This window comes from Micropterus salmoides, unplaced genomic scaffold, assembly GCF_014851395.1.
Source record: "Micropterus salmoides isolate LMB-PRFRI ecotype aquatic unplaced genomic scaffold, ASM1485139v1 Ms_hic_scaffold_8, whole genome shotgun sequence".
Lineage (NCBI taxonomy): Eukaryota > Metazoa > Chordata > Actinopteri > Centrarchiformes > Centrarchidae > Micropterus > Micropterus salmoides.
This window is the reverse complement of record NW_024044570.1, coordinates 18,214,571-18,241,381: the sequence shown is the minus strand read 5'-3', so window position 1 is coordinate 18,241,381 and position 26,811 is coordinate 18,214,571. Positions and strand designations below refer to the sequence as shown.

Sequence of the window (26,811 nt, the reverse complement as noted above, 5' to 3'; positions counted from 1 at the left end):
CACGCTTAATGTGGATGTATGAGCAGGTCAGGCCAGCTGCAGAGAAGATAGTAAAGTCTCTGTCCACTTGGCCCACTGCCCCTGCCTGTGCACACAGCGCAGTGTGCCCACAGGCTACACAACAACACACGAGTGCCTCATGTGCTACATCACAAATGAAAGATCAAACATCAATGTTCACCATAGGCTCTTAGAGCAAGCTGTTAATCACAGTGAATTTAATGTATTCAAGTTGAGAGATCACCCAGAGAGTACTCCAGTTAAACTGTGTGTTTTCAGTGAAGCGTTTTTGTTGTTTTAAAAAAAATATATATCCACACAACTGGGTACACGTTATTGCACTGCCACAGTAGAAGTGGATGAAATGGCATATAATGGCTTTCTTTTATGTTGTGTGACTCTCTCCAGCATTATATTAAAGTCACATAGTGTACATTTGGTTATTAAATACAGTCCCAGTACAATTAAACTGCGAAAGTCATACAATATAGAAATATCTTGTTACACTTTCAAGGAAGAGTAGGCTTTATTGCAAATACCTAATGCCTCTCATCACCCTGCCTGAGCATTCGCCAAGATGCACACAAGGGAGTGTTCAGATATCAAATTTGAAAAGACAGGGCAAATCCCAGAACGTGGCAACAAATAGCCCAATGGCAGTGACTCACCTCTTTGAGAGGCTTATGCAAACCCAGGGGGAAGGTGATGGATTTTTTCCCTTACCTACAGTGAGGGGAGCAGATGCTGGAGAAAGATTCTGGACGTCACGAGAAGTAAAATATGAGTGTGGGTGTGTGTGTATGTGTGTGTACATGAAACACTAGTTCACTGAGTTCTGGAGTTTCAACAACTTCTGGAATACTTGGAGGGTAAAAAAATGATGAGACGAAGAGATTACGCACCAACATGGAATGAGGAGTTTCTCCACACGAAGGCCTAGATCTCTCAAGTTTTATTTGTGGGCTTGAAGTTTGAAGTATCTATTGACACATTGCAGACAAAAGGACTTTGCAAATGCATTTGGTCAAACTAACAGCACATTATATTTATATGATATATTTATACACAATATATATTATATTATATTTATAATATACAATGTTGCCCAGGTGGAATGTTGGTTTGAAATCGGCATTTTACAAACAGAAAACTGTGGATGTATGAATCACATACTAAAATTACAATTGGTGAACTCAGTTTCAATTCAAAATTTGTTTTTCTCTAATCAAATAACGATTTTTGTTCTGTTAGAACTAATAAATGTTTTACAAGGAATAATAGTCTGGTTAAGTAGTTCTTATTAGTGACAATCAAATTGTTATTTTTACAAAGTGATCATCTGAGAATATCCCCAATTTAAATATATTGTAATATACTGACTTACTTATGTGAATGTATTACAAAAATGCTTTGTGTCTTGGCTCACAAGCTGAAGTGAGCGTGATTAACTCCTTCTGTCTTGCGAACATTCTTTATGTAAAACACTCAACGTTTCTATTCATATCTAACTATTTTTCAGCTCTGTTAATGCAGGCATTGTTTATTTTGAAAAGGTCATTAGAGATGTGAAGAGAAGCGGGCTGTGTAGAAATGATTTGATTGAGGTAGTGGAGGTAGCACTGGCACAGTGAGTTATGGACACCCAACAGAGAGGAGCCTCTTCATTAGTGGAGTGATTAAAATTGATGGGAACCTATGGAGCTCCAGCTCCCCTGAACTCCCTGGAGCATAGCTCTCATTCTGCGCTCATTTATTTGGGACTTTGTGTTGATCAATAAAAGGTGCCTGCTGCTCACTATGGGGTCTGGCTGGGGAAAAAAACCCACCTAGGAAAAAGAGTAGAGACTTGTTTTGTTGTTGAAGACAAACATTACTGTGAACAATTCAGGCTTTAGAAAACCTTGGGGAAAACGACAGCTTTGGCTGTTGTCTCTATGTAATTTTCTTTACAGGCTGTCTATTTTAGTCTTGGTGAATTTTAGACTGATGTTAAGGAACCCACACGGTCTCAAAAACAGTATAAAATTCCAAGTTTGGTCAGACTTTAACCTAAAGGAACACATTTTAAAGAGAATGAAGATGCCGTGATCCATTCATGAAGCTTGTAAATATTTACATTACAAAGTAATGTATACTTGTGTGATGTCCACATGAGTGTGATGTTATGATGATGTGTTTAATGTTAATCAAAGATTTTTTTTATGATTTATATTTCAGGTGTTTTTACACATTTTGGAATGCATATGTATCCCAATCCTCAGATTTATCAAGAGTGTAAGGATTTTACATATGGTTGTGTCTTGGTCTATTAAATTAATTTGCTTAAGTAAATCAGTGCTCTCTCTGGATTAAAACAGCTTTGGTCAGAAAATGTCATATTGATTTAAGGCATATTTATTAAAGTTTGCGCATCCTTTGTGGACAGAATGATACTCTTGAAATCATAGTCACTAAAAGGAACAGGAATTAATATCTGTGTATTGGACCAGAGCCAGATAAACGGCAGAGATGCTCAACAGAGTCCAGACTCTCTTTGTCTGTGTCCAGCTCTGCTCATTAGTGTGGCGCTGTGCAGCTCATGGCCCATCGCTCCCCACTGCTATGCAGCGCCTTGCCCAAACAAACCGAGATGATGTGAATCACATCTCAGTTTATTGCAGGAAATAAGAGTTTCTCCAGTGCTGAGGGTTTGCAACACATGAAATCAGGAAAGGTTATTTATAGTCATTAAAATCAGCACTGTGACACTGTTGCATGTTTAAAACTAATCTAATCTAATAAAATAATTGTAAAAATTGATTAATTTCAGATCTTGTTGGAGTCATTCGGAGTGTTTCATTTAGTGCAATATGTTGATTATAATTAGTAATGCAACAATGTGATATACTGGATCGCTATCTGCACCAATATTGACTGACCTTATGAAAATGATCAGATAACGGCCAGATGTGACCGATCTACATTAAATACTGTTTCTTTGTCTTTGTCATTACAAAGGTGTAACAAAATAATAGTATAAACTTGCAAGAACAACGATAAATAACAAAAAATTTTGTACCAGCCTAAAATGAATGTTGGCGCATGAATGTCTCAAGTTACAGTGAAGAAGTGTATTTAAAGCTTTGTATTGCCTTACACGTGAAAGAATAATCAGAGATCTTAACAATGAGGGATATAGATTTAATGTAGCCTCAGATTAGTACTCTTCATCAGCCAGCGCCCAGAATTTTGCCATCAGACTCAGAATCGGAGGAAAAAATTAGTGCATTACTAAGTGTTATAAGTGTTATTACGATCCACAATACATACTGTATAAATCATAATTTCATCAGGTACAAAGTAATGTACTAATTTTACATTTTGTGATGTACACTTACACATCACTCTGCATGTAATCTATTAGACCCCAGTCATGCATTGTAAAATTTGTAATAATTAATTAATCATAAGAGGATTGGTGGATTATATTTATTCATGTAAGATTAGAATGATTCATGTTGTAAAAACAAAATGTAAGTGTACATTCAGGAAACATATATATATATATATATGAATACAACTCACCTTTTACCCCTAAGACCTATCAACTTAGTTTAGTTTACACAGTGAATTACACTAGTTTCAGCTAAGTCTACTGATACAAAAGTAATAGAATTTAACCAGAAACCATCAGAGAACTATCTAGAGCTAGATGATCAGCCAGGCGCATATGTTGGTATATCAGCATATAGTATACTGTATGTTTAAGTTAATTTAGAAACAGTGATGCATTATATAGTTTGCAGTGAAAATGTATGGATATTATCACATTTCTTAAAAAAACAAAACTTTAAAATGTTTGGTAATGTTACATAATGGTGTAAAAACAATCCCTATGAGCTGTTGTCATTTTTTTATCGGAATGTTATACTATAGAGTTCCTCACATCGCTACACAAATCAAGCTCGACTGCAGGGAACAGTAGGCAACACAAATATAACAATATACGATATACTACTGAGACCCATAGTGTTTTGTTCACATTAATGCTCCAAAAAGACAGAAACCTACTGATTTTTGTGACCCAATGACTAGCCCCAAACACACCACAGTGTTGCTCATTCTATTGAGTGTTTCTTATTTGACTAAACAAGTTCTATTTCATTTCTATTCAGAACTGCATTTGGTGGGTCGACCTATCTTGCCTTTATTAGCTACTATTGTTTCTATAAAGCTAACAAAGTCTAGATGTAGTGGAATATTAACATTAATCTAAAATAAAAGTAGGTACTGAATCTCACCTTTAAAATATTTACTCACCAACTTTATGAACTAAACTATCTATTACGGGCTATGTACGTCTTGAACATGATATATAGTATGCGCAATGTTTTTAAATCAATAAATCATTCACATTCACATCAGTTCCTCTCAGATCGCTTTTTCTCATAGAGTAGCAAAAATAAGATAAATATTCTAGTTCCAGATTTTGCTAGGAGAAAGTGATCATATAAGATGGCTAGGATTTCTTCGGAAAAGCTTCATCTATCCTACATGCAATATCTAATTTGCTTTCCAACTCCCTTTTACCTGCAGGTGTCACAGCTCCATTTAAGTTGTACAGCCTGTATTCTGCATGGCCTGACACTGAACAAATAATTCCACCGTATTAACTCACTTTTAGTGAAGAAATGCAGAATTATTGTAATTATATTACAAATCCTTCAGCTTTGGGGAAGGCATTGCTCAGAGGAAAACATATCTGATAATTAAACTTGGGTCCTAGGGTGTTTTAAAGTTAGTTTTGTGGTGACTTGATACCATCTGAAGTGGTTTCAGCTTGGTCTGAGTTTTTTTTAGTGTGCCTGCAACCTTTGACTGTGCTTTATTACAACTAATGAGGCAATTGGGTCCTACCCTTGTATAAGTATGTTTTAATGTCTTTTTCCACAGTGTGGGTTATGATAGCAAGGAGGTTTAAGCATTTGAACTTCAATCTTGGCAAAATTGTAAATTTAACATTGGCACACACTTTCAGATTTGGTAACAAATGATGAAATAAACAGTCGCTGCTCAAAAGCTAATGATATCTAAATTGTGAACAATACATTTTAACAGAATTAAAATGACTTCTTTTGACTTGAGCCCTGTGATTTCTCTGTGTGGACATTTCACCCTCCCTAGCCCAGCGGATCCAGAGAGAGGCAGGCTTTGAGGAAAGTCTTTTTGTGTTAAAGCCTTTGAATATCTATTCTTTATGATCTCTATTCCCTCTGCTGAAGTTCAGAGTGTGCGTGAGCGGAGGAAGGGGAAGGGTGGAATCATAACACTGATGATGAGATGACACCGAACATACTTTGGAGAGCATTTTTGATTCTTTACACATTTTCCTAAACTCAGACAAATATATCCAGAAGCTATCACTGTATTCCATAAGCTGGTTCGATGAATAATGGTTGTTATGACAGGGAGCAGTGTCAATCAGACATGATAGCTTGAAGAAGTAAAATAAACATGAAACAAGGCGAATAAAAAGAGAGTTATATAAAGCTCTCCTTGATGTTCAGCATCGTACCTCTTTACCCCTAGTGTGTCTGTTCTATAATGGCACAAAGTAGGGATAGGTTGGCACTGTCTTTTTCATCTTTCTGCCTTTTGTTAGTATGTTGAGAGAGGCAAAGAGAGAGGGAGAGTGAGGAAGGAGGAAGGAGAGGGGGGTGCTGGGGATTGGACCCAGTCCCTGCACACCCAATTAAAGGAATCTTCTGCTCAAAGACACAGTCTGGCAACATGTGTTCTGACATTTATCTTCCTGAGTGTTGTGATTTACGGTACCATGGAGCTAAAGGCTAAATTAGCAGCCTCCCAACATCAGAGACCGAACAGTAATGTTGATCGGGCGAGGATTGTCAGATAAGTTCAGGGAGGCAGTGTGCTGCTGTCTTGTTTTCATCATCACATGCAACAGTATAGACTGGCGACCACAGTACTTTGTTGACTGCCGAGTCAGAATAACCTAATATTTATTGTAATTTAAAATCTGCAATTTATATTCTGTGCAATTTGAATGTTAACCGCATGTTAATCGACACCACATCAAGGAAAAAGCAAAACATATATGAGCTTTACACTAAAAATGTCTATTTACTATAACTTGTGTATTTGCATGTAACACATTTCTGGATTCATCGTAACATTTATATGGGGGGGGGGAATTTATTCACGTAAGTATCGTGATTTTTTATAATTAAATTCATAAATTCATTTACATTTTTTTTACTTTACTTCCTGATTTCTTGTGGTGCTAGCTTGGTGAGCAGGAACAGCTAAATGCAGGGGCGTAGGACTGAGTATACACAGCCCTCATGTGAGGAGGAGATCAGAATACTAGAATACTATACTAGAATGAATATCTGTGGATGCGGGGAGGGGCCCATTGAGAATGCCTATGCACAGGGGTCCAGACTTTTGTGTTACGCCCCTTTCTAAATGTTACAGTTTACTTCAAAAGTATCTTATTTACTACTTAGCAATGATGCTTCTGAAACAACTCAGAAAGACTAATTGACATAAGATGTGCATAGGAAATATGACTCAGGATATACAGCCTCTAGAAGTGTGCGATTCAACTTTTTCTCATGGTCTATTTTTAAAAAAGAAATCAAAAATTACAATAAATTGTAATTTCACTAACAAAGAGCACGCCTGTGAAGATGTAGATTTGAAAAGGTTTATTGCTTATGATAGAGCTCAAGAAGGGATCGTATGGAGAGTACGGATCGAGTGCCCAGATGGTGGGCTGAGGGATGGGGGAGAGGGTCGAGGAATGAGGATGAATGGATGAAGAGTTGAGGGGGAGACGGGTGAGGGACCATGGGGGAGGAGTCAGATCCATGGGGATGAAGGAATAGACCGGTGTCTGCGTCGTGAAGGGATGCGGGAACCGGCAGACTCTGGGTGGGGGAGCCGTCTCTTCGTCAGCGGACGAGTAAAAACCCTCAAGAGAACTTCATACGGAAAGGTGCGTGTGAGAGTTTCTGATATCGTTTAGATCGTTGTGAATGTAGGTGAGGTAGGCTGTTGAGGACCAGCGGCCGAGGATTTTGATGATGTTGTCCAGAGGCGGCTCCGATGCGGAACGAATGCCCGTAGAACAGTTCGGGGGATATTCTAGATTTGGATAAGATTTTGTGAAGGTGCGTGGCTACTTTTCCTGTCTATGTGACGAACAGCGGATCTTGGGGGGCGGCGTGGCTGGCTAGTCTCGAGTCCAAGCAGTGATGTAAGGGTTCTTACGGACTGAGGTAGGAATTGAGTCAGAAGAGCTAGATGAGTTGCGGTAAGCCCTACTGGTTGGTTTTGCTGCGTTTGAGATGATAGATGAGTGTGTCTGCGGATTGTATGACATGAAAACTAGGATGGTATTGGAGGCTGGAGGCTGTGAACTCTGACCACCGCATGAAACCAAAAAATGCCAGTAGGAACATGGATTCCAGGACTCTGTCTATGTGTGGAGTCAGATAACCCGATCTGATGGTTTGAATGCAGGGGGCTAAGAGGTCCGAAGTGAGGGTTAGACATTTTGTCGAGGGTCGTGTTTCGACCTTGCGGAGGCCTTTGGTTAGCATGCTAATGTGTGATTGGGACAAAGCCGGACAAGGAGCACCTGTGGATAATTTGAAGAAGAAATTGATTCCGCTGATGTAGACCTGTATGGTGGAGGATTTAATCTTGAGATCGGAATGCGCGAAAGTGATGAAGATTGAGAAAGGGATCGGAAGCTGGCGCCATTTGCTTGAATCTCTGAAACAAGAAACGAGAAAGAGAGTCAGCGATGTTGTTTTTGTGGCCTGGGATGTGGGAGGCTTGGATGACGAATTGGTGCTGTGCTGACACCAAGGTGAGCCTCTGAATGAATTGCATTATGTCTGGGCAATGGGACCATCCTTTGTTGATTATGTTTACCACTGCACTATTGTCAGAGTAGATCGCGATGGTTTTCTTGGACCACTTAGACCCCCAAAGAATGGCTGCGACAATGACGGGGAACATTTCATGGATGGTAGAGGAATGAGAGAGGGTTGAAAATTCAGGCGGCCAGACCGCTGCGAACCAACTACTGCTGTGGTAGCCGCCAAAGCCGACGGAATGGGGCAGCATCTGTGAAGAGCTGAATATCTTCTGCCTTGGTGACGTGGTTGTCGTGGAAGAAGGATATGCCGTTCCAGGATGAAAGGAAATAGTGCCACATTTTAAGCTCCATTTTGCATGCGGCGTCTAGTGTGATGTAGTCGTGGAGAGATGGGACGGAAGTGGCTATGGAAAGGAGATGCAACAGGAAGGACCAGCCTCATGGGATGATCCGGGTAGCATAGTTAAAGTGGCCTAGGAGTGAGAGAAGTTGGCGTTTGGTGCAGCGGTGGGCCAGAAGGAAATTGGAAATTATTAGGAAAATGTGGTGGATTTTCTCATAACGGTGAGAAAGTCATCTAAAAGGTGAATGATGAATGGGAGTTTGTGGTTGTTGGTCAGGATCCAGCAAAGTGCTTCGGAGAGGGAGTCTAATATTTTTGGGCTGCTCTTGCACCCGAAAGTTAGACAAACTGCAAAATAGTAAGCGCCCTTCCAGAGAATGCCGAAAAGGTGCCAGTAATCGGGCTGGATGTGAAGCACATTGAAAGCTCTAGTGATGCCTTGGATAGCCAGGCTCCTTGCCCTGAGGTACGGATGAGGGAAATGGCGTGATCGATAGTTGAATATTGCATGGAGAAGTCTGAGCTTGGTATGAGGCTGTTGATGCTCGGGACAGTGGAGCCGTGCGGGGAAGAGAGGTCGATGATCAGACGCTTTTTTCTAGAATATTTCCTGTGTGCCCACGTCAATGGGACTTATTCTGAACGTGGGAAACGGTGGACTGGAAAATGGGCCTATCATGAAAGTTTCTTTGGTTTCTTTAGCCAGGAGTTTGTCAACTGTGTCAGGGTCGGTGATGGCTGACTGCAAGTTATGGCATGTGTATGATGTATTTGGTATGGCCAGCAAGCCTGGGTGGAAACTGTGAGTGAAGCCCTGTAAAGGTAGTTTACGAACTGACGATCTGGGTGCTTCTTTAAGGCTGTAGCTAGTGTATGGATTTGAACGGGGGTATTGAGATACTCACACTTGCCATGCTGGGTTGGGTTGTGGGGGCAGATTGTTCTGGCGTGGGCGCCGCCGCAGAAAGAGCATGAGTGCAGAAATCTGCAACTAGAAACAGAGCAGTGTAGGTCGTTGAAATTGTTGCACACCATCCTCCCTGCGTGGAAGAGGACTGGTCTGCTTTTCCCATGTACGCCTTGAGGGAGAGGGCCACGGGTGGTGTGCTGCGTGCAGGCTGGTTTGGGGGTGATTGACGGTGGGGGTGCTTTGAGGGGCTTACTGCTGAAAACGGTTGGGTTTCAAGGGTGTGGAATGGATGAAGGGTTGGGGGCTGGGGCATGAGGCAGAGGGACGGCGAGGGTGCAAGCTGAGCCGGAATCTGTTGCCTGAGTGAGGGTTACACTGGGGATGGTCTGGCTGGGCCCGCGGGGCACACGGAAGGTGTTGTTGTGGCTAAGGTGAAGTGATTGGGCGGGAACGAATGTGTGGAAAGACCGGTAGTAGCGGCTGTGGCTGGAGCTGAGGAGAAAAGGAGTGTGTTAGAGGAGGGAACAATCACGTTGGATGCATTTGGGATATGGGGTGGGGGGAGGGGGAAAAGGATAGACAGGAGGAAAGGTCTGGCTGATGGCAGAGTCATGGGTCACCTGTGTGGGTGCGGTCTGGATTTCTGTGGTAGCTGGTATTGAGGCAGGAAGGACTGATGGTGCCAGAGGAGATGGGTTTGGGAAAGTAGGAACAACGGAAGAAGAAAGGATGCGGGGATAGAAGGATGCATGTGCTCAGGTAGATAGGACTGTTTGAGACGTAGGAAACGAATGAGAAAGAGGTTGGGGTACAGCTGGATTCGATACGACCTGGACCTGTGTGAGGGCTGATGTGTGGTATTGTGCGTGTTCGGCTGGGGAATGCGCTACGGAGTTGTTGCCGTTGTCCCGGGAGTGGCGCTGGTGACCCGGAAGTACTGAGGAAGCTCGGCTGCGGGGGGATGCATGTTGTAGCGATTCCTTGTACCGTAGGAAAAGTTTTGCTTTTCTGTCGGAGTGATGGAAGGAGATGTTTCTCTGGTTGAGTTCCTGTTTGAGCTGGGCCACTGTCCACTCGGAAATGCTTGGAGTGGTAGGACGGTTGGAGTGCTGGCTCAGAGGATGCTGGTAGCAATAGCTACGATTATCGCTCGAGCGCCTGGACCCTGAGCAGGCCGGTGGCTGGTCGATGCTGTGTGCTTGGAGTGGCGAAGCCTGGATCTACCCCTGGAGCTGCTGGCAAGCGAAGGCCCGGTAATGTCGGAATTGTTGGAGATTGCAGGCTGAGAACGCCGGGGAATGTGGATTGCTGAACACAGCCGACGTTTCAGACGAAGTTGGTCAGGGGAATAAGAAGACTCCTGTATCTCTGATGTCGGATGCTCGTTGAACATGTCACTGTCTGAAGTATTTAGGACGAGTTCTGAATCCATTGTTGAAGGTAAGTGATTAGGTTGTTTATCACGCTCATGAGAAAGCTGAGTCAAGGGGAGGTGAACAGAACAGGTGTGCCTAAATACTTGGTGTGAGGAAGGTGAGTTCAAGGCATGGTCTTGGTTCTTGGTCTAGTTTATGAAACTTCATATGAAATCGCAATTCTTAAGAATCGCAATACATATCCAATCAGCACCCCAGTATCGTGATAGTATAAAATCCGGAGATAAGCATATTATCTCACACCTATCATATGACCTTTGTGAACATTATTTATCAACATCATTGAGGTGGTGATGGCGCAGTAGATAAGACACATGCCTTTGGTGTGAGAGACCCAGGTTAAATTCTCCACTGCAACACAACCACCAATGTGTCCCTGAGCAAAGCACAACTCCTTTGACATATAAAGCCATTGTTAGTTGCTTTGGATAAAAGTGTCAGCTAAAAATAAATTCTCTCAGTCATAATTCTGAAAATAGAGATACAATTAAAGTATACGCATGTATAAAGTAAACACAACAATTTTCGGTATGTATGTAGTTGTTCTGATCCATTTCTCTAATAAACAGATTACAGACCACAGATGGACTGCCACTCTTTAGTAGTGTTAAGCAAACTTACTTGTGTGGCTGCTGGCATCTACATCCACGTATACATTTATGGGTCCATATGAAATATTACGTCCTGGATATGAGATTGTTTTCTATCCTCTGAACCTTTAAAACATAAACTCTAATCCAGATCCTCCTTCCCCAGATACTGCTTTGATCTCTTCCTGTGGGACCTGTTTATGCCATACAGGATTCTCTGATAAGCCTTAGAACCAGGCGGCAATTACACTACTAATTACACAAATACAAAACCTTGACCTTGCACTTGATTTACCTGCCTCTGTGCTTTGCCCCAGAATTCAACTTCTGTAGGCATCTTGCACACAAGCAAAGACAAGACAGTGATGCACAAACTTGTGTGCACAATTTAAAAACAATAAAGCTGGAATCCTCATACTGAATACACAGACAGTCAAGTTGCTGTGGAGTTGTGGGATGTGGCATCCCAGCAGCCGGTGTAGAGGTGTGATCTCACAAGGTGAGTGGATGCTGGAGGAGAAGGCTGCCTTGCGGTCAGCAGGGATGCTACGGGCCTCAGGGAAAAGCTCTTAACTTCTGTCAGGCACAAATAACCATGCCATTTTTCACATCCTGATTTTTAACTGAGAAAATCATTCCGGTCCCAAGTCATATGAACTCTACACACATGCCATGAGTCAATTGTAGCTCTGACAGGAAGGAGTTCAGTTGCAGATAGTACTGACATTATTTAACTGCATGAAATGCATAATTGTTATCAAGAATTAATGTCATCGCAGCTTTTGATGTGAGATAGGGAGAACAGATGATACACCATGAACATTCTCATTTTCTACATCTTTGCTAATATGACCCTGAAAAACAATTCATAGAAATTGTAGATTTAAATAGTGAATACATTCAACAGTATCAATACACTCATTATTTTTTAGTATGCATTCTTTACATAGAAATAATGTGTTAGCAACCAGAGGCTGAGTGTGGACACTGATTTACTGTGGTCAAGCTGCTGCTAGGTGGTGCTATTGGTAGCACTGTCTTTGATGGAGAGACTACACACTGAAGCAACACTGTAGATTCATCTGCATTTCCCAAAATCGTGTAAAGCCATATGGTAAGTAGCTCTTCTGCAGTTCAGTTTTTATATTCCAATGCATTATGTGTATATACTGTACATTATACAGTAACCCCCGTGTTGCTGAAATAGCAGCAATGGCTTTTCAGCTGCCTCCCAGGTCTACGCTCCTGAGGCGCTGAATCTTAAAGTGAAAATATATAAGAGCGGGTGCCCCCGTGCTCGAGTATGTTGCCATACATCACATCATTTAACACTTTGAACTGTCAGAAATGTGTCACTCTGTCTCTCTCTTGATACCTTCATCTGTCAGAGTGAAATCATAAATACAATAATTTCCCCAATGTTGGCTCTTTATTCTGTCAACCGTTTCAACCGACTGTGCCTCTTCATTTCCGACGCATGAATAAGTGAGAGGCCATTAATATGTCTCTTTCATTACACTCTGGCACTCTGCACTGCATGAGCACGCAAAGAACTGTGTGTTTGCCGGGCTTGGGTTCTGATGTCCGATTTGTAAGGCAACAAAGATATGTCACCATGTCCGTATGAAAAAAAAAGTGTCAATCTGAGAATTCACATTTGGTTCCTGCTGCTTAAATAGGCAACTAATGCAGTACAAGTAGTATATTTCAGGGAAAATTATTGAATTATTAAAAATGCATAGCCTACATGTAACCTTCTGTATGCTGCCCGATTGTGAGTTTAGTTTTAAACAAACATTTCCCCAAAGTAAACTGTACAAACACTGTGAATGCTGTGCTTGTGGCCAAACTGGTCAAACTGATTTTTTGTGTTTTGTTAAAAATCACCCTGTCGTTTGACAAACACATTTTTTCCTCTTTTCTATCTCCACTCCCAAGACAAGATTAGAGGGGAAACTCATCAGTCTCCTCCTGTTGTCTGATAAACTTTTTATTTGAAGGGTGTCCTGTCTGGTGTCTCTGGTGTCTTCCTCCAGTGCACTCCTGATTTGAAATATAGCCTTACATAATGAGGGAGAAAAATAGAGCGGTGTTGCACCCCTGAGCCGGTGTCAGCTTAATCAATCATTTTTAAACACAGGCAGGCATGCTTACTCTACTCGCTTCACATCCACCACATCCTTCCCCTGCTCAACAATGTGACAGCAGCATAATTCATTTTTACTCAAAAATTAAACAGGCAGCATCAAACTTGTCCTTGCATCCCTTTGGTTTAAACACAGCTGAGTGTGTTGGTGTGTGTGTGTGTGTGTGTGTGTGTGTGTGTGTGTGTGTTTATGTTGCTTTAATTTGTTTATGCATTTATACTGCATCTATATTTTGTAGGTGCAAAATAAAACATTCTTTCATATCCTTGCTTTATGAAATGCATGTGTAAGGATTATTAAGACGTACCTGTGTACAATGTAGGCTACATTTACAAGTGTGGGTGTGCATGCATAAGCAATATATTGTTCATACTAGTAATACAGATGTGTTGTGTGTGTTTGTGTATTCCAGAGGTAATAGCCCGAGTGTGTTTCTCTCAAGCTCAAGTTTCTCAGCCTCGATGCTGAACATGCAACAGGCGTGGAATGGTAGCATAGGGTTCACACAGTCAGATTGCAGTGGGTCAGGAGGTCAGGGAAATTTGGAGGAGCTGAAGCTGAGCAGAAGGAATGGAACTTGGCCTCTTCGCTTGGCAGTGAGAGATTCCTTCTGGCTTTCTGTCAAAAAGCCGGCCTTCAGTGCAGCACAGCTCCAAAAGTTATATCATGCTCTTGTTGGTGAGTTACACGCAACGAGTGCTGCAGTGGAAACATGAGAACAGATTTCTTTTGAAAAAGTCCCTCCCTGTGACTAGTCCAAATCTAAAATGTTGCCTGTTTTTTAATACTTTTTATAGAATTTAGTGCATTCAGTGTTTTTACATGGACTAACTTGCACATAGCTCATTGGCTTTATGCTTTTATGCTATCCGCTCTTGCACATGCTCATTGGATTTGAAATTAGTTGATTTAATTACCATACAGAAGCATTGTAACCCATGGTACTCTGCATAATTCACCTTGTTTCAATACCATGTCTGACACCATTTACCTTCATGTAAATTATGTCACTTCACTAATGAAGTGTTTATCCAAAACAAACATATAAAGCAAAGAAAGATTGACACCTTATACAAAAGCTACATAATTTATATTTTGTCACCCAACTAATTAGCAAATCTGACACTAAGCAGAGGAGACCAAATCTGACACAGAATCCAAATACAGGACAAGATGACATTTTTGAAATGAGAATACATACCGAAGCATCTGCTTAAAGTACATTACTTTCATTTCTGCCAATTACAGTATATTGTAGTGTGTACTACAGCTGTTGCATGTGGATGCAGTCAAATACAATGATGCTTATGTATATTGTTTTGGCCATGTTTAGTCCAAGACATAACCTTAACTTTCACAATTTTTGAGTCTTCATTTTCATATCAGTGATCCTTTCTTTCTTATGCTTAAGAAAGTCATACTGGTTTCAATCAAATGTAATCACCAAGGGGCTACATGTTATGTGAACAATGATCATTTTCATTAAGCGATCCCAATGTTTGAGAAAGACCATGTAAAGTCAGCCTTAAGAATATTAATATACAAATACTTTTAATTTTACATATATATATATATATATAATGTGTTTAAAGAGATAAACCTTTCCTCTGTTATTTAAATAACTAATTCTAAGTTCATTAGTTTCTTGCGTAGTGATTTCTTTTTATTAATGTCTTGTCTATCAGTATCTGGCTCTGTACTGAGAGGGCAGGACCATGTCAAAGTCCACGTGCACCGCTTTGAAGAGGCGGGGTTCCGCCTCGCAGCTTGCCCGCCGATCACATGCAGAAAGCATGGTGTTTGTAATTGCTGCGCAACAAGCAGCGCATGGATGCCGGTTGCCAGAGTGACGTTTGATGCCAGCTGTACACGGCACTGTATCTGAAAGCGTATCCTCTCCAAACAGCTGTCAATCATAACTTTTATGTGGAAAAGCGGAGACACACAGGTTAGGCTGTGAGTAAAAGGAAGAGTCCTTTCATCAGCTCGAGCAGAGTAGGCTACTGAGAAATGCAGTCCGCTCCTCCCACAGCACGGTGGAGATGATGATGATGATAACGGTGGTGATGATGATGAAAATAATGATAAGCGATTTGGCTATCCTTTTTTAAAAAATGTATAGACATGAAAATTGAGTTGTTATATGGTCTGGAGTAGCCTACAGACTGCTGCAGCCAGGGATGACACACAACTAATGATTTTGCAGTAAATCATTCTTGTAGGCTACCTCCGCATTTGATTGTTTCCAAATTTGCGCTTTTGACTACGAACTTGCAAACATATAGATGTGATTGTGTGTTGTGAATGGAATATAAGGATGTGGATGTTAATGGTTATTTAGCTATAGCCTAAGCGATTTGCAGATTGCGATTAAAGCAAAAATAACCATTGCTGCATTTCCCTTGCAAATTACATTTATTTTTTTTTAAATTCCAGTTGAATAGCCCAATTAAATGGTTTATGAGATGATGCAAATGCATGTCATTATGATGTATTTTGACCAGTTTTCAGTTTCAAATTTAACAGCAGCCAATAGATAGGGATATACAATTATTATTATCACACAACATGTAGGCTAAGTGAGATAATACAACTGAGGTTAGACTAATAAAATATTTCCATTCCCATGTAAAACTGCGCAGGGTTGACCAGCATGGATTACTTTTCAGGCCTACATCTATTCTTCTGCTATTGACAACCTCTCCCTTTTCAGTTTGCCTGACTAGAGCTCTCACTAGCGCTGCTAGTGGACAATCAAACCTACACACCCACCTCCAGACACACTCGCATTTCTCATTTCTTACTTCTAGTCTAAATTAGATAGCAAGACGTAGTGTCGGAGCTCACAGATCGCATAGAATTAGTTTTAAGTACTAGCAGTAGCTAAACAGTAAATCTGAAATTCAACATGGAGTCCCCTCCAGATCCAGCGAGCGACCCGGGCAACAGCGCCTCGGAGCCGGCTACCCCGGTCAGGGAAACCCCGGTAAACCTGGAGACGCTCCGGAAAGCGGACCATCCAGCCCCGGTTCGAAGGCAGACCTGTTCAAGCACCAACAGAGGTAAGCGTACCGTATTTCGCTTTTTACTGTATGAGAAATAAAGACCGATCGGGGGATTTACAAAAAAAATAATCAAACTTCATAAATGAATTAAATCGCTTCCCTCATAAATAACTGCTCACTCTCTAAATTCACCCAACCACAGGGGCATGGCTTTTTATTTATCACCGCGGCTTTTCTGTTCGGTTGTAATTAGTGCCTCGGTGTGTGTTGCTGGTGTTCAGGCTCCACTGACAGCTCAAATCATAGGGGGGTGATACGGTCACAGATGTCACATTTATTCAGACTGCAAGATAAATCAATTACCCAGCAACTTAAAATGGACCAACAGGAGCTTCTCTTCGTGCCAAAACGGGCCAACCTGTCCGCTCAAACGCGATATTGTCAAAGTGTCAAAAGTGAACTTTTGGAGACTGTGGGCCAGTTTATCGATCAGTCCCATTCTCCTTTGTACAGGGGACGTGTCCTCCACTATTCCTGATACAGCACACAGCGCCGTCTGGATGGATTTTTACATCTCCAGCTAACACATTTAGGCTATTCCTGTGTGCAAAAAGACGCCCCAGCAGCTGGAAATTGTTCAACGCCAGCTCTCACACACTGTTGCAAGCATGAAAGGCGCTGCACGCCTTTTGCGACTAAAACCTCCACATGATCAGACAATGAAAAAGTAAACAGGCCTGTATTGTCTGTTAGCTCGTCAAAAGTCTGTGTGCGTTGCTACAGAGGACTAGTTCATTTTACGTGATTTATCCACCACGTCCCGTCCATGTTGTACAGTACAGACAGTATTTAACCACACCCCCTCTCGGCTGTCTCTTGTGCAGGCTAACCGGGCTCATCCAAGTTCAAAGATAGAGTGATTTCTCTGCTGATTCTTGACAAGCAGAGTTGGTGTGTACATGACAGTGAGGCGAACGGTGTATTTGTGACAATTAATTCATTGCACGGTGTTTTTGTGTGCGTGTGTGTGCGCACTATTCCTGTGCGCAAGGGTATATTTAGAGTGTGATATGGTGAATGTGGAATGTAAGCTGGTTATGTAACAGGTTTAGCCATAAACAGCGGCGCGCAACTGGGAGCAGAAATTATCATCGTAGATCTTTTCACTTTTTACACGAGCTGCACCCACTCGCCATGATCACAACGGTTGTTTAATTACAAAAATCAAGGCACTTTAGCGGGTATTTATATGCTCCCGAAGGGAAACTGTGTGACTTTGTCGGTTGGCACAGCCGGAACACTTATGTAATAGTGGGGCGAAGACAGGTAGTTGGGAGGCTTCGTGGATTGATTTATTTTTTTGCAAGTCTGACTTTGAGACACTCCTAACCTGCTGACCCATATTCACCCCACCCTTTTATGCACAGGATTAAAGTGCGTCTGGGAAAGAGAAAGACAGGAAAAAGAACGGTTTGGTCTGTTATGTAATGCTGAATGGGTGAAAAAAAAAACACATGTTCAGTGGGACAACCTCTGCAGCTTTGAAGGAGTTTCCCTGCACTGAAACTTAGTTTTGACCCTTTTGCAAAGAAAAAAACCTGATTGTTAGAGATCATTAGCAGCAGACAGCTTAAAGAAAAGTTTTGAGAACTTTCTATAACTTATTGTAAGTCACTAATTGTCTGAAATGGGTTAAATTCCTAAATTATTTCAGACTCTGCTTCGTAGTTCAAATCTTAGTGTGTATTAGCCCATCATTTGGTATATTCCCTCATACAGACAGAGCCTGTTCAATTTTCAGAAGACTGTGGTAACAACAGGCAATTCCCTTTTTATCTTATCATTCAGAATCATGAAGTTGCCATCTGTAGCTTTGATGTACAGTTACATACAGTAACGGCAATCTATTGTGGTCTGCCCTCTAACCTGTACTTTTTACAAAGCATTATAACATTGCAACATATTTGTTTTCAAATTAAATGGGTTCACGAAACAGATTATTCATAAATGTTCAAATATTCAGAACATTCACCATACAGGAGAATAGAAAAAAAGTGTGCTTTCATAAAGAAATTATGCCTTAATTACTTTATTTAGTAAAGCATTGATGTAAAAATACTAAAGTCTATTAAGACGCAACTGCAGTTGGTTCATTGCACTGGCACTGTTTAGTGCGGGATTACTAAAAAATAAAAAAACAATAAATTATGTTTATGACTCATGGTGGTGTTACGGACATTTTTTAGGATTACTGTTCTTTGCTCAGACTTGGGCTTTTCAGGCCAGCCACAGAAACCAACATCTGAAAGGCGGCAGACACTTGCTCAAGCACAGTTTCCCTCTTTACACCAGCTGTATTAGACTTTCTGAGGATGCACATTTCTTATCCTGCATGCAGAGCGTTTACTGTTTTAACCCTGAGTGCTAATACCTTTTAAGTAGAAAGGGCTTACTTCAGCAGAAGCTCTGCTGTAAGACTTGAGTGGGTCAGAGAACAGGCCTTGGAGGGCTGAAGATATCATTACTGGAAAGAAGAAAGGGTGTTATTTTCATATTGCAAGATCCCTCAGTTCGCAAATTTGGAAACAATCAATATTAATGGCTTGGTTATGTAAGGTCATGGTCTCTGCAGGGGCTTGAAACCTCACAATTGCATAGAGACGTTTTGTAGCCGCAGATCTGATAAGAGCTCTTGTGTCCTGGATCCTCTGTTAACATAAGCTAGTTTGAGTGTCAAAAGTACATCTACAGTACATGTGCGTGTTGTGTTACTGTAATAGAAGACTGCACTAAATGCCTACTACGCTTGTCTTCTTATGCTGTACAATTGTTGTTATTGTTATTTTCAGTGACAACGAGTCTTCTGAACATAATTTTCCTTCGTTAGGGAGAAAGAGGTGGATGACTCATTAAAGACAAAAAAAACATTATGCTGCTTTTAATGTTGTGAAAGTTGTCACCAGGTGACATGCAGTGTGGTCTCCTACAGTGTCTTGCTTATTAGCTTGCCTGAGTGTCATATCTAGATTTAATCTTCTTTTGAGCTTTTCAAACAAAATACCAGTTTTCAACTTGTTATGTCACATTTGTAGTTGTTATGGCCAGTCACATGCTTGTGTTACCATTTTCTTAAGTGAAAAAAAAATCAGCTGTTTTAAATGTTGGTTTCATTGTGGGAAACAAATCTTACCTGACACTGCAGTTTTAGTTGCTGATCCCATCTAAAAAGGTAGGGTGTGAATATATTCAGTCTTCTCTTAATGAACACATACCCAGACTTTTATCCAGCAGTTTTATTTTTGGGCAGCGCAATGAGAGCTCTCGGCTAGGGTGGCAGCATTTATTTAGTTGTTGACACAAGACGGATCTGGGACCCAGGCTTTTAAAAAAAAGTTTTGCACAAAATCTCGAAAAGCCGGCAGTTGGCATGGGGCTCGCACACCACTCGAATGGACGGCAACATTACTGAGGTTGTGGCATTCTCAAATTCAAGGAATTAGGGCTCTCTGCCCGCTGGAGAGCATGAAGATACAGGTATAGGCTTATAGCTGAGCCCTCAGCTCGGACAGATCCTGGAGAGGAACTCCATTAGGTGTCTCTTTTTTCTGGCTGGCTGCCTGTAACATAATATCGAGTTTCAGCCCTGCTGCCTTTTCAATTCTTAAGTGTGGGTGAGGTGATGATATCATGAACTTTTTCATCGGTATGTGTCAGACATTTAACAATCAGCCGATTTGAATTCACAGCTGAGTATTTGATTTATTGTTGGAAACAGCTAGTTTAACTGAAAAAGAAGAACAGAATTATTTTAACTGTACACTGAGCTATTGCATAGACGTGGCATCTGCTCTTAGTTTAGACTTTGGCACCCCTACCTTTGGAAAAAAAAGGCCTTCTGTTGTTATGAGCTTCAAAGGTCAAATTACATTTGAGCAGCAGCATGTTTAGCCTATGTAAGGAGGATGTACCTGTGAATTAGGCTTGAGCAGTATTACCTTCCTGACATTTCACCGGGGTATATGGTATACAACAAAAACACACACAAAAAACGACATACCAGCTGCATGTGTGACATTGTCTAGCCTACAATGCTGTGTGTCTCATATGCAATTAGCCTACTGGTGCACACTATAAGATTTTCCAATCTTAACCGATTTTAAAAACGTGGGATTTCACAGACACAGCCAACAGATTTTTACCGTTTAATATTTTAACCGTAAGAACGTACACAACAGACAATTTGGTCAAGATACATGATAACACACTTGCCGTTTTACTAAATGATTTCAGAGTTGCGATTCCAAGCACTTGAGATCTCACAGAAACTTGTGTGATCAAACGTGACTTCAAAAATGAATAAACATAAAGTAAGACTGTCGTCGTCAGCTATTTGCACGTTTGATTGCTATGTTTTGCACAGAAAAACAAAAAAATGAGAATAAATCAATGGCTGAGTTGACAGAATCAGCATGGTTTACACATTTTAGCATGAACTTACGCCTGGGACGCTTCCCGGTCAGCTCACTCTCATTTGCTGTTGCGGGTTTCTACTCAACATTTCATTGTTGTTACTTTCACAGAACAGGAAATAATCAGGGAGCCTCCAATCCAGTTGGTAACTTTAAGATTAATGTCTGTAAACACTTTACACTACAGGATATTTGGGGCAGATAATCTGTTCATCCCTGTGACTGTTGGGAGTGGCGAATCAGACACAAAAGTGGCCCAATTATGTATAAATAGGAAATAAGCACCCTTCTTCCATAGATTCTGGCTGGAGGAGGTTGCAACGGTGGAGACCACACATCTGTGGGCTGAACGGAGAAGATGTGCACACATCTAGCCAGTTGGCTGGCTCATCTTTATCATCAAGACTAAATCCAGAATACTCCCAGAGAACGGCAGAGACATTTAAATTTTTTTACTAACCCTGTAACATTATCCCCACCATTTGCAGTCACTGACCAGTAGCTCCTTTTTGTGTGTGTAGTGAGTGTGTGATTGAGCGAGAGAGTGCGAGTGACAAAGAGTGACGGTGAATGCAGCGGAGCAGATGAAAAGGTGAGCAGTCAAGTTGTCAGTTTAGCAGTAAATGTAAAGTGTAGGTTACAGTTGCAGGCTGCAGCTAAAGCTCCCGTGTGCGCGTTGTTTACCAACTGCTGGAAAAGTGAATGGGGTTATTGCGTCATTGCGTTGAAGTTGATGTTAGTAAGTTTCAAGCGGCGTTGCCCACCTACGGTAAGAGCATACATTATAATACATCACCTCAATACACCATTTCCTTATCAGTTTAACAGAAAGAGGAACATAGTTTTGACAGTCATATGGGGGGATTTGTAAATACCCTCAACACCTTGATATACTGCCAAGCATACTGTGAATGTCAATATAACATCAGGATTAGTTGTTAAATCAACCCTAACTGAGTGCTCAGTGGCTTGTTTTATATTATAACTATCATATACCAAAAATATTGTCCTGCATTTTTGAATATTTTTAATCCAATTATAAACCAACTTAATATTATAAACCAACTTAAAAAACAAATTGTTGATGCATTGTCTAAATAAATTCTGTCCGATAAAACATCATCGATTTTACCACCATCAAACACAATCTGTAAGTTTAAGTGACTTTAGCTAGAGTAATACAGATCAGAGGGCTGTGTTTGTGTTAGAGGTGTCTCTTTATAGAAACTTTCCTGACGTGTCTTAGTTGTGATGTAAATGGCCTAAATTTACTTTAAACTCATTATATTCAAATATTTAAATGAAGTCCCTTCTGATTTGAAGTCCTGCCGTAACATCCTGCTTTGTGAAGAAACAGATCAGACTGCAAGAAAATTACACTCACAAAGACGTTTCATGGGACCTTTTTAACTAAGTGGTTTTGGTACTTTTTATGTTTAAATAGCAGACATTTGGATATTTTGGGCTCCACTAGCGCGAGTGCAAGGCTGAAAAGCGACTCTGCCACTTTTTTGGTCAGGCGTTTTTTTTTTGTAATTATCATTGGAGCATTTAATCTTCCATATCTATGATATGAAGGACTTACTTATCGTGCAAATTACCCGTGATGATGTAGAGTAGTACGTTTGCTGTATTTGGTACGAAGGAAACTGCATGAAAGGACTCCTGTGGATTTTATTGTAGGAAACTGCTTTGTAGACACACTGGTCCTCCCCAGCCAGTTAACATTTACACAGTGACATTTCTAGCTGTTAGCGGGCATACCATATGCCTGAGTTCAACACTTGATTCTCTCTATAAGTCTGACCATAGCTTCAACCGTGCTGAAATCTACATGCATTTATATCAATTGCGTACAAATTTCGATCATCTGTGTTCCGTGGCACTGAAAATGCAGATGCAGAAAACTTGTTTTATCAAGGGTCAAGTTATTTGAGTCCATGTGCTTTCAATAAGTGGAGGAATTTTTTTCAAGTGCAATAGTTGTACAAGCCGTTAACTGGTGCTGACTTATTACAAACCAGTTCGTTACACAGCTCAGGGCACACACTATAGATCTGAGGGTCTGACAAACTAAAACACTGTTACCAAAATGCATTCTACAAATGTTCTGGTATAACTGCAGTTTTTAAATATAATGGGTAGATATTGTAGGGAACGCAATCCCCCAGTAGGGTATATTAATTGAAAAAAAGTTTAGAAATGTCAAACTTACCCTAGACCAAATATGAAAGTTTTAGTCTTGCGGGACAATTTATTTTTGAGTTTGAATCACCAGTGGCTTAACTGGGTCTGGCGCAGAAGTTTCAACTGGTGACAGACACCAGATTTGATGTGAAATCTCCAGTGGTGAATGATAGCTCAGATCTATGGCCCATTTACAGAAGTTTGTATCTTAGATAGAAGTCTGAATAGTAATGACCGGAAATACTCCAGATGCATTATTGGAGGGCGTTAAAGGAGTCTAAATTTAATGTGGTACACTGTGACCTAAGTACTAGTGCTGCTTGGCTCTGTGCTGCTCTGTGCTGCTCAGTGCCTCTCTGATATGAACTGGGCCCCTTAGAAGAGGCCTAGAGGGAAAGAGGTGGTGAGAGTGGTGGACAGGATCACTCAGAGGAATTCTTATGTCACATCTAGGGCCAAGCCTTTCACATCTCTACCAGTGTAGAGGGTGCAAAGCTCCCAACCAGGTAGGTAAGCCCCTCGCAGCACTCATTCAGGAACTTTGACCAGCAGTATCTTTGAAACCATCATTCCGGTGTCTTTGATCAAAATCATACTGGACATATACTGTACATTAAATGTGGCTTCATGTCATGTGTGTCAAATCATGTGAACCTAACGCCGTTTGGGGTCTGCGCACTCAGAGGAAACCCCTTTTTTTTTTTTTTTTTACCACAGAGCCTTTACCGCCTCATGCAGGCTGCAGAGCACTGACATGTGTTGAACACTTGAGAGAAAAATCTCCACGGAGTTTCTCACACTTTACAACAGGCAGAAGTGACGTTGTAAAATCTAAAATATGTTATTCAAACAGCACACCTCAAGAGCCTCTTAACCGTTATTTATCTTGCTTTCTGTAGGCTAAATGGCCCTCACTGCAGCTCTGTTATAAGGACTGTTGCGTGGTGGACTACGACATCGAACTAAGATGAAAAATAGAAATAGGTGTTGCATGCTTTTAGCTGTCTGCATAAGAACAGCGGAGAACAGTAGCAAGGCAGCAGAAGCCAGGTGCTTTCTCTTTTGGTTGGTGTAATAAAAATGTAACTTAACAATGCCTGCACTTGTGTATTCTCAGGATGTATTAAATATAACTAGAATAGTCTAGACAAGAGAAGGTGGTCTCTGGAATTGCTGAAACTATTAGTCTTGTTTCCTAGTGTGTTTTTACTTTTTGTAAGTCTCTGCATCATTATTTCACCACACGTGAAGTTGCTGTTGTTTTTCTTTTGCGCAAATCCATCTTCTAATTTTACAAATATTATAAATAATATAGTTGCAGGAGCAGAACATTTTTTCTAGTGCCTATACTTAGATTTTTCTTTGGTGCTATCACATGGTGTAAGGTAAAAATGCTGTGAAAAGCTGAGCACGCATATCACATCCTCGTTACATCAGTACTGCTAAGTTGAGTACTACTCAACAAAGTTTATTTGTCACCTGAAATAAACAAAAAACTTTTGGAGACAAGGAAGATAAAACAACTTGAAAATCAGTGTCATTTCTGTTGGCTTGATTATTTATATTGGAATAACAAGCGCGACTTAATCTCATAAATAAAAAAGGGAGAGATACAGATCCATCCCCTCCAGGTACTGCCGCCACTTAATCGAATTAGCTCCACTCTCAGGCTTGACGGGCTCTTCAAAAACCCCTGGTGACTTCTGAGTGCCGATTACAATCAGCTACTATTTTCAGCCTTTGATTAAAATCTAGTGAGGTTGGACAGAATTTTTTTGAGCGCAGAACCAACTAATTATTAACATTGCAGCCCATCTCTCTTTTTTTTGCCAGTTACAGAGGGCCAATGGGCTGGAGTAGTTAAACAATACCCATAAGTATTAATCATGTTGAATCACTCTGTGTGAAACTATTAGCTTCTTCTTGTTGAAACATATCACACTAGTCTGCGAGTTATCCAAATGTAGATATTTGTGTCATTATAAACAAATCTGAGTGGAGACTTCTGGCTTGAACATTTGTGAAATCAAAGGAGCCATTTGTATTTGTTTCATGGTGTAACATTTCGTCTGAGTCTTGTTAATCATAACACTATAATCTTTGTTAGATAATCTAGTTGTTAATGCAGATTTCCTCATCTGCCAGACAACAATAGTGAACACAACTCTTTACTCATAAAATAATAGAAGATGATCACAGTTGTTCATGCCTTACACAGTATGTCACATAATCATTGTAATGTGCCCGTCAAAGACAACTCTGCTCTTTTGTTACTTTCAAAAGGCAGCTTCTGAATATGAATAAGTCACTAATGAATATTTGGTTCTTGCATGTCTGTGGATTGATTGCTTTAGGAGGCGTACTAAGACAGAGTGAGGCACTATGGGGCTCAATCAATGCAGCAATGCTGCTGCTGTGCTGCTGTCTGACAGTGATTGAAAGACAGTCACTCTTCACCATACATACACGAATCCTGCTCCCATTCTCTGACAAATATCATCTGATCAATCAATATTTGCAGCTTTATTTTACTAATGCAGTACTTAAGAGGCAATAATTAACGCCATGCTGGGTTGTTAAAAGCCTATTTTTATGTGACAGACAGAAATAGACATACAGAAATAGGAAGATGAAGGCCTTTGGTTGATGTTGATAGTGGCATATCGTGCAGGCGTTCCTTATACACTGTTCTATGAACTTATGAAGAACTTGAAATTTTCTCACCACATGATGATTCCTATTGCTTTCAAGTTATGTTAATATAAAAAACTGGAGTTTTTTTCACTTTTAAAAGTTGTTGAATGGTATAGTATGTGGGTTAAAGCTAGGTTATGGACAGTACTTGGACAGCGAAAGTGGCAGGTAAAGAAAAAAATCCAACACAAATCAAAGGTCAAAACACAAAACTGCCATCAACTTCTTCTCTCTTTACAAAGTATTTTTACTCAGCCTTTATTGAGGTTGTACGCATGTAGTAATTGAAATATAGTATTAAACAGTTTAACTGAGGGAATATTCATTCGATGTCATCATGTGTTAAACAAGTGTGGCTTGTGATGCTCATTAATTTCTGCTTGCTCCACTTGCAGTGTTTGGGCTCTCTTTGCTGGCTCCGTGCCACAGCGTCTTCTGAAAGAGCCACTTCATCTCTGTCAGGGGCAGGTGGAAATTTGCTGCACACTTCTAATTGGACAAAGTGCCTTTCAAACTCTGAGCCATCATACACAGATCAGATTATCATACAGACCAGGTGTCAACAGAGGTTTTTCACCTCCCTCTTCCCCTCCTGCTCTCTTCAGCATCTTTTAGGCGACTTTCAGATTTTCCCTTTGCTGTGTCACCTTTAAACTTCCTGCAGCCTAGTGACCCACAGCATAAAAAGCCTTGTTTTACAGATTAATTACAAGAAAGTACAATTGCTATTTTTACTTTTGAGTTTACTGTAGAGCAACATATGGACAATACACATCTAAAACCAGGGGAGATAAGAAATAATTGTAAAGTAATTTGACAGATGGGGCTAAATGTGCTTGCCTAAGATCCTCAAACAGGTCCTTCCTAAGTTTAAAGCCATATCTTGGTCATCTTTAGTCTCCAGTACAGAAACATTTGCAACAGCCAGAAGGATAATCTGAGGCTGTAGGCTAGCTCACAGGGGGCTTTAAGGTCTGCAGTATAGCTCAAGGCCAGACCTCACTGTGCTTGTAAAAGTAATCGGTGAAATCTTCAGATCAATTCTTCACGTAACAGGTAACCAGCGAAAAGAGCAGAACTCGGGCGATGTTATTTTGTCTGTTTGAACCAGCTGAAAGCACAACTGCTGAATTTTGAAT

General features: G+C 40.7%; 1 protein-coding gene across 1 annotated transcript in view; it reads left to right on the top strand.

Annotated features, from left to right (window-relative positions):
• The first annotated feature begins 16,063 nt into the window (after positions 1-16,063).
• The window catches only part of roraa (RAR-related orphan receptor A, paralog a), a 174,744-nt gene continuing 163,996 nt past the window's right edge, over positions 16,064-26,811 (top strand). Inside the window, exon 1 of the mRNA XM_038705299.1 lies at positions 16,064-16,379. Coding sequence (XP_038561227.1) covers positions 16,226-16,379 — 154 coding nt within the window. The 5' untranslated portion in view covers positions 16,064-16,225. The remainder of the gene's footprint in view (positions 16,380-26,811) is intronic.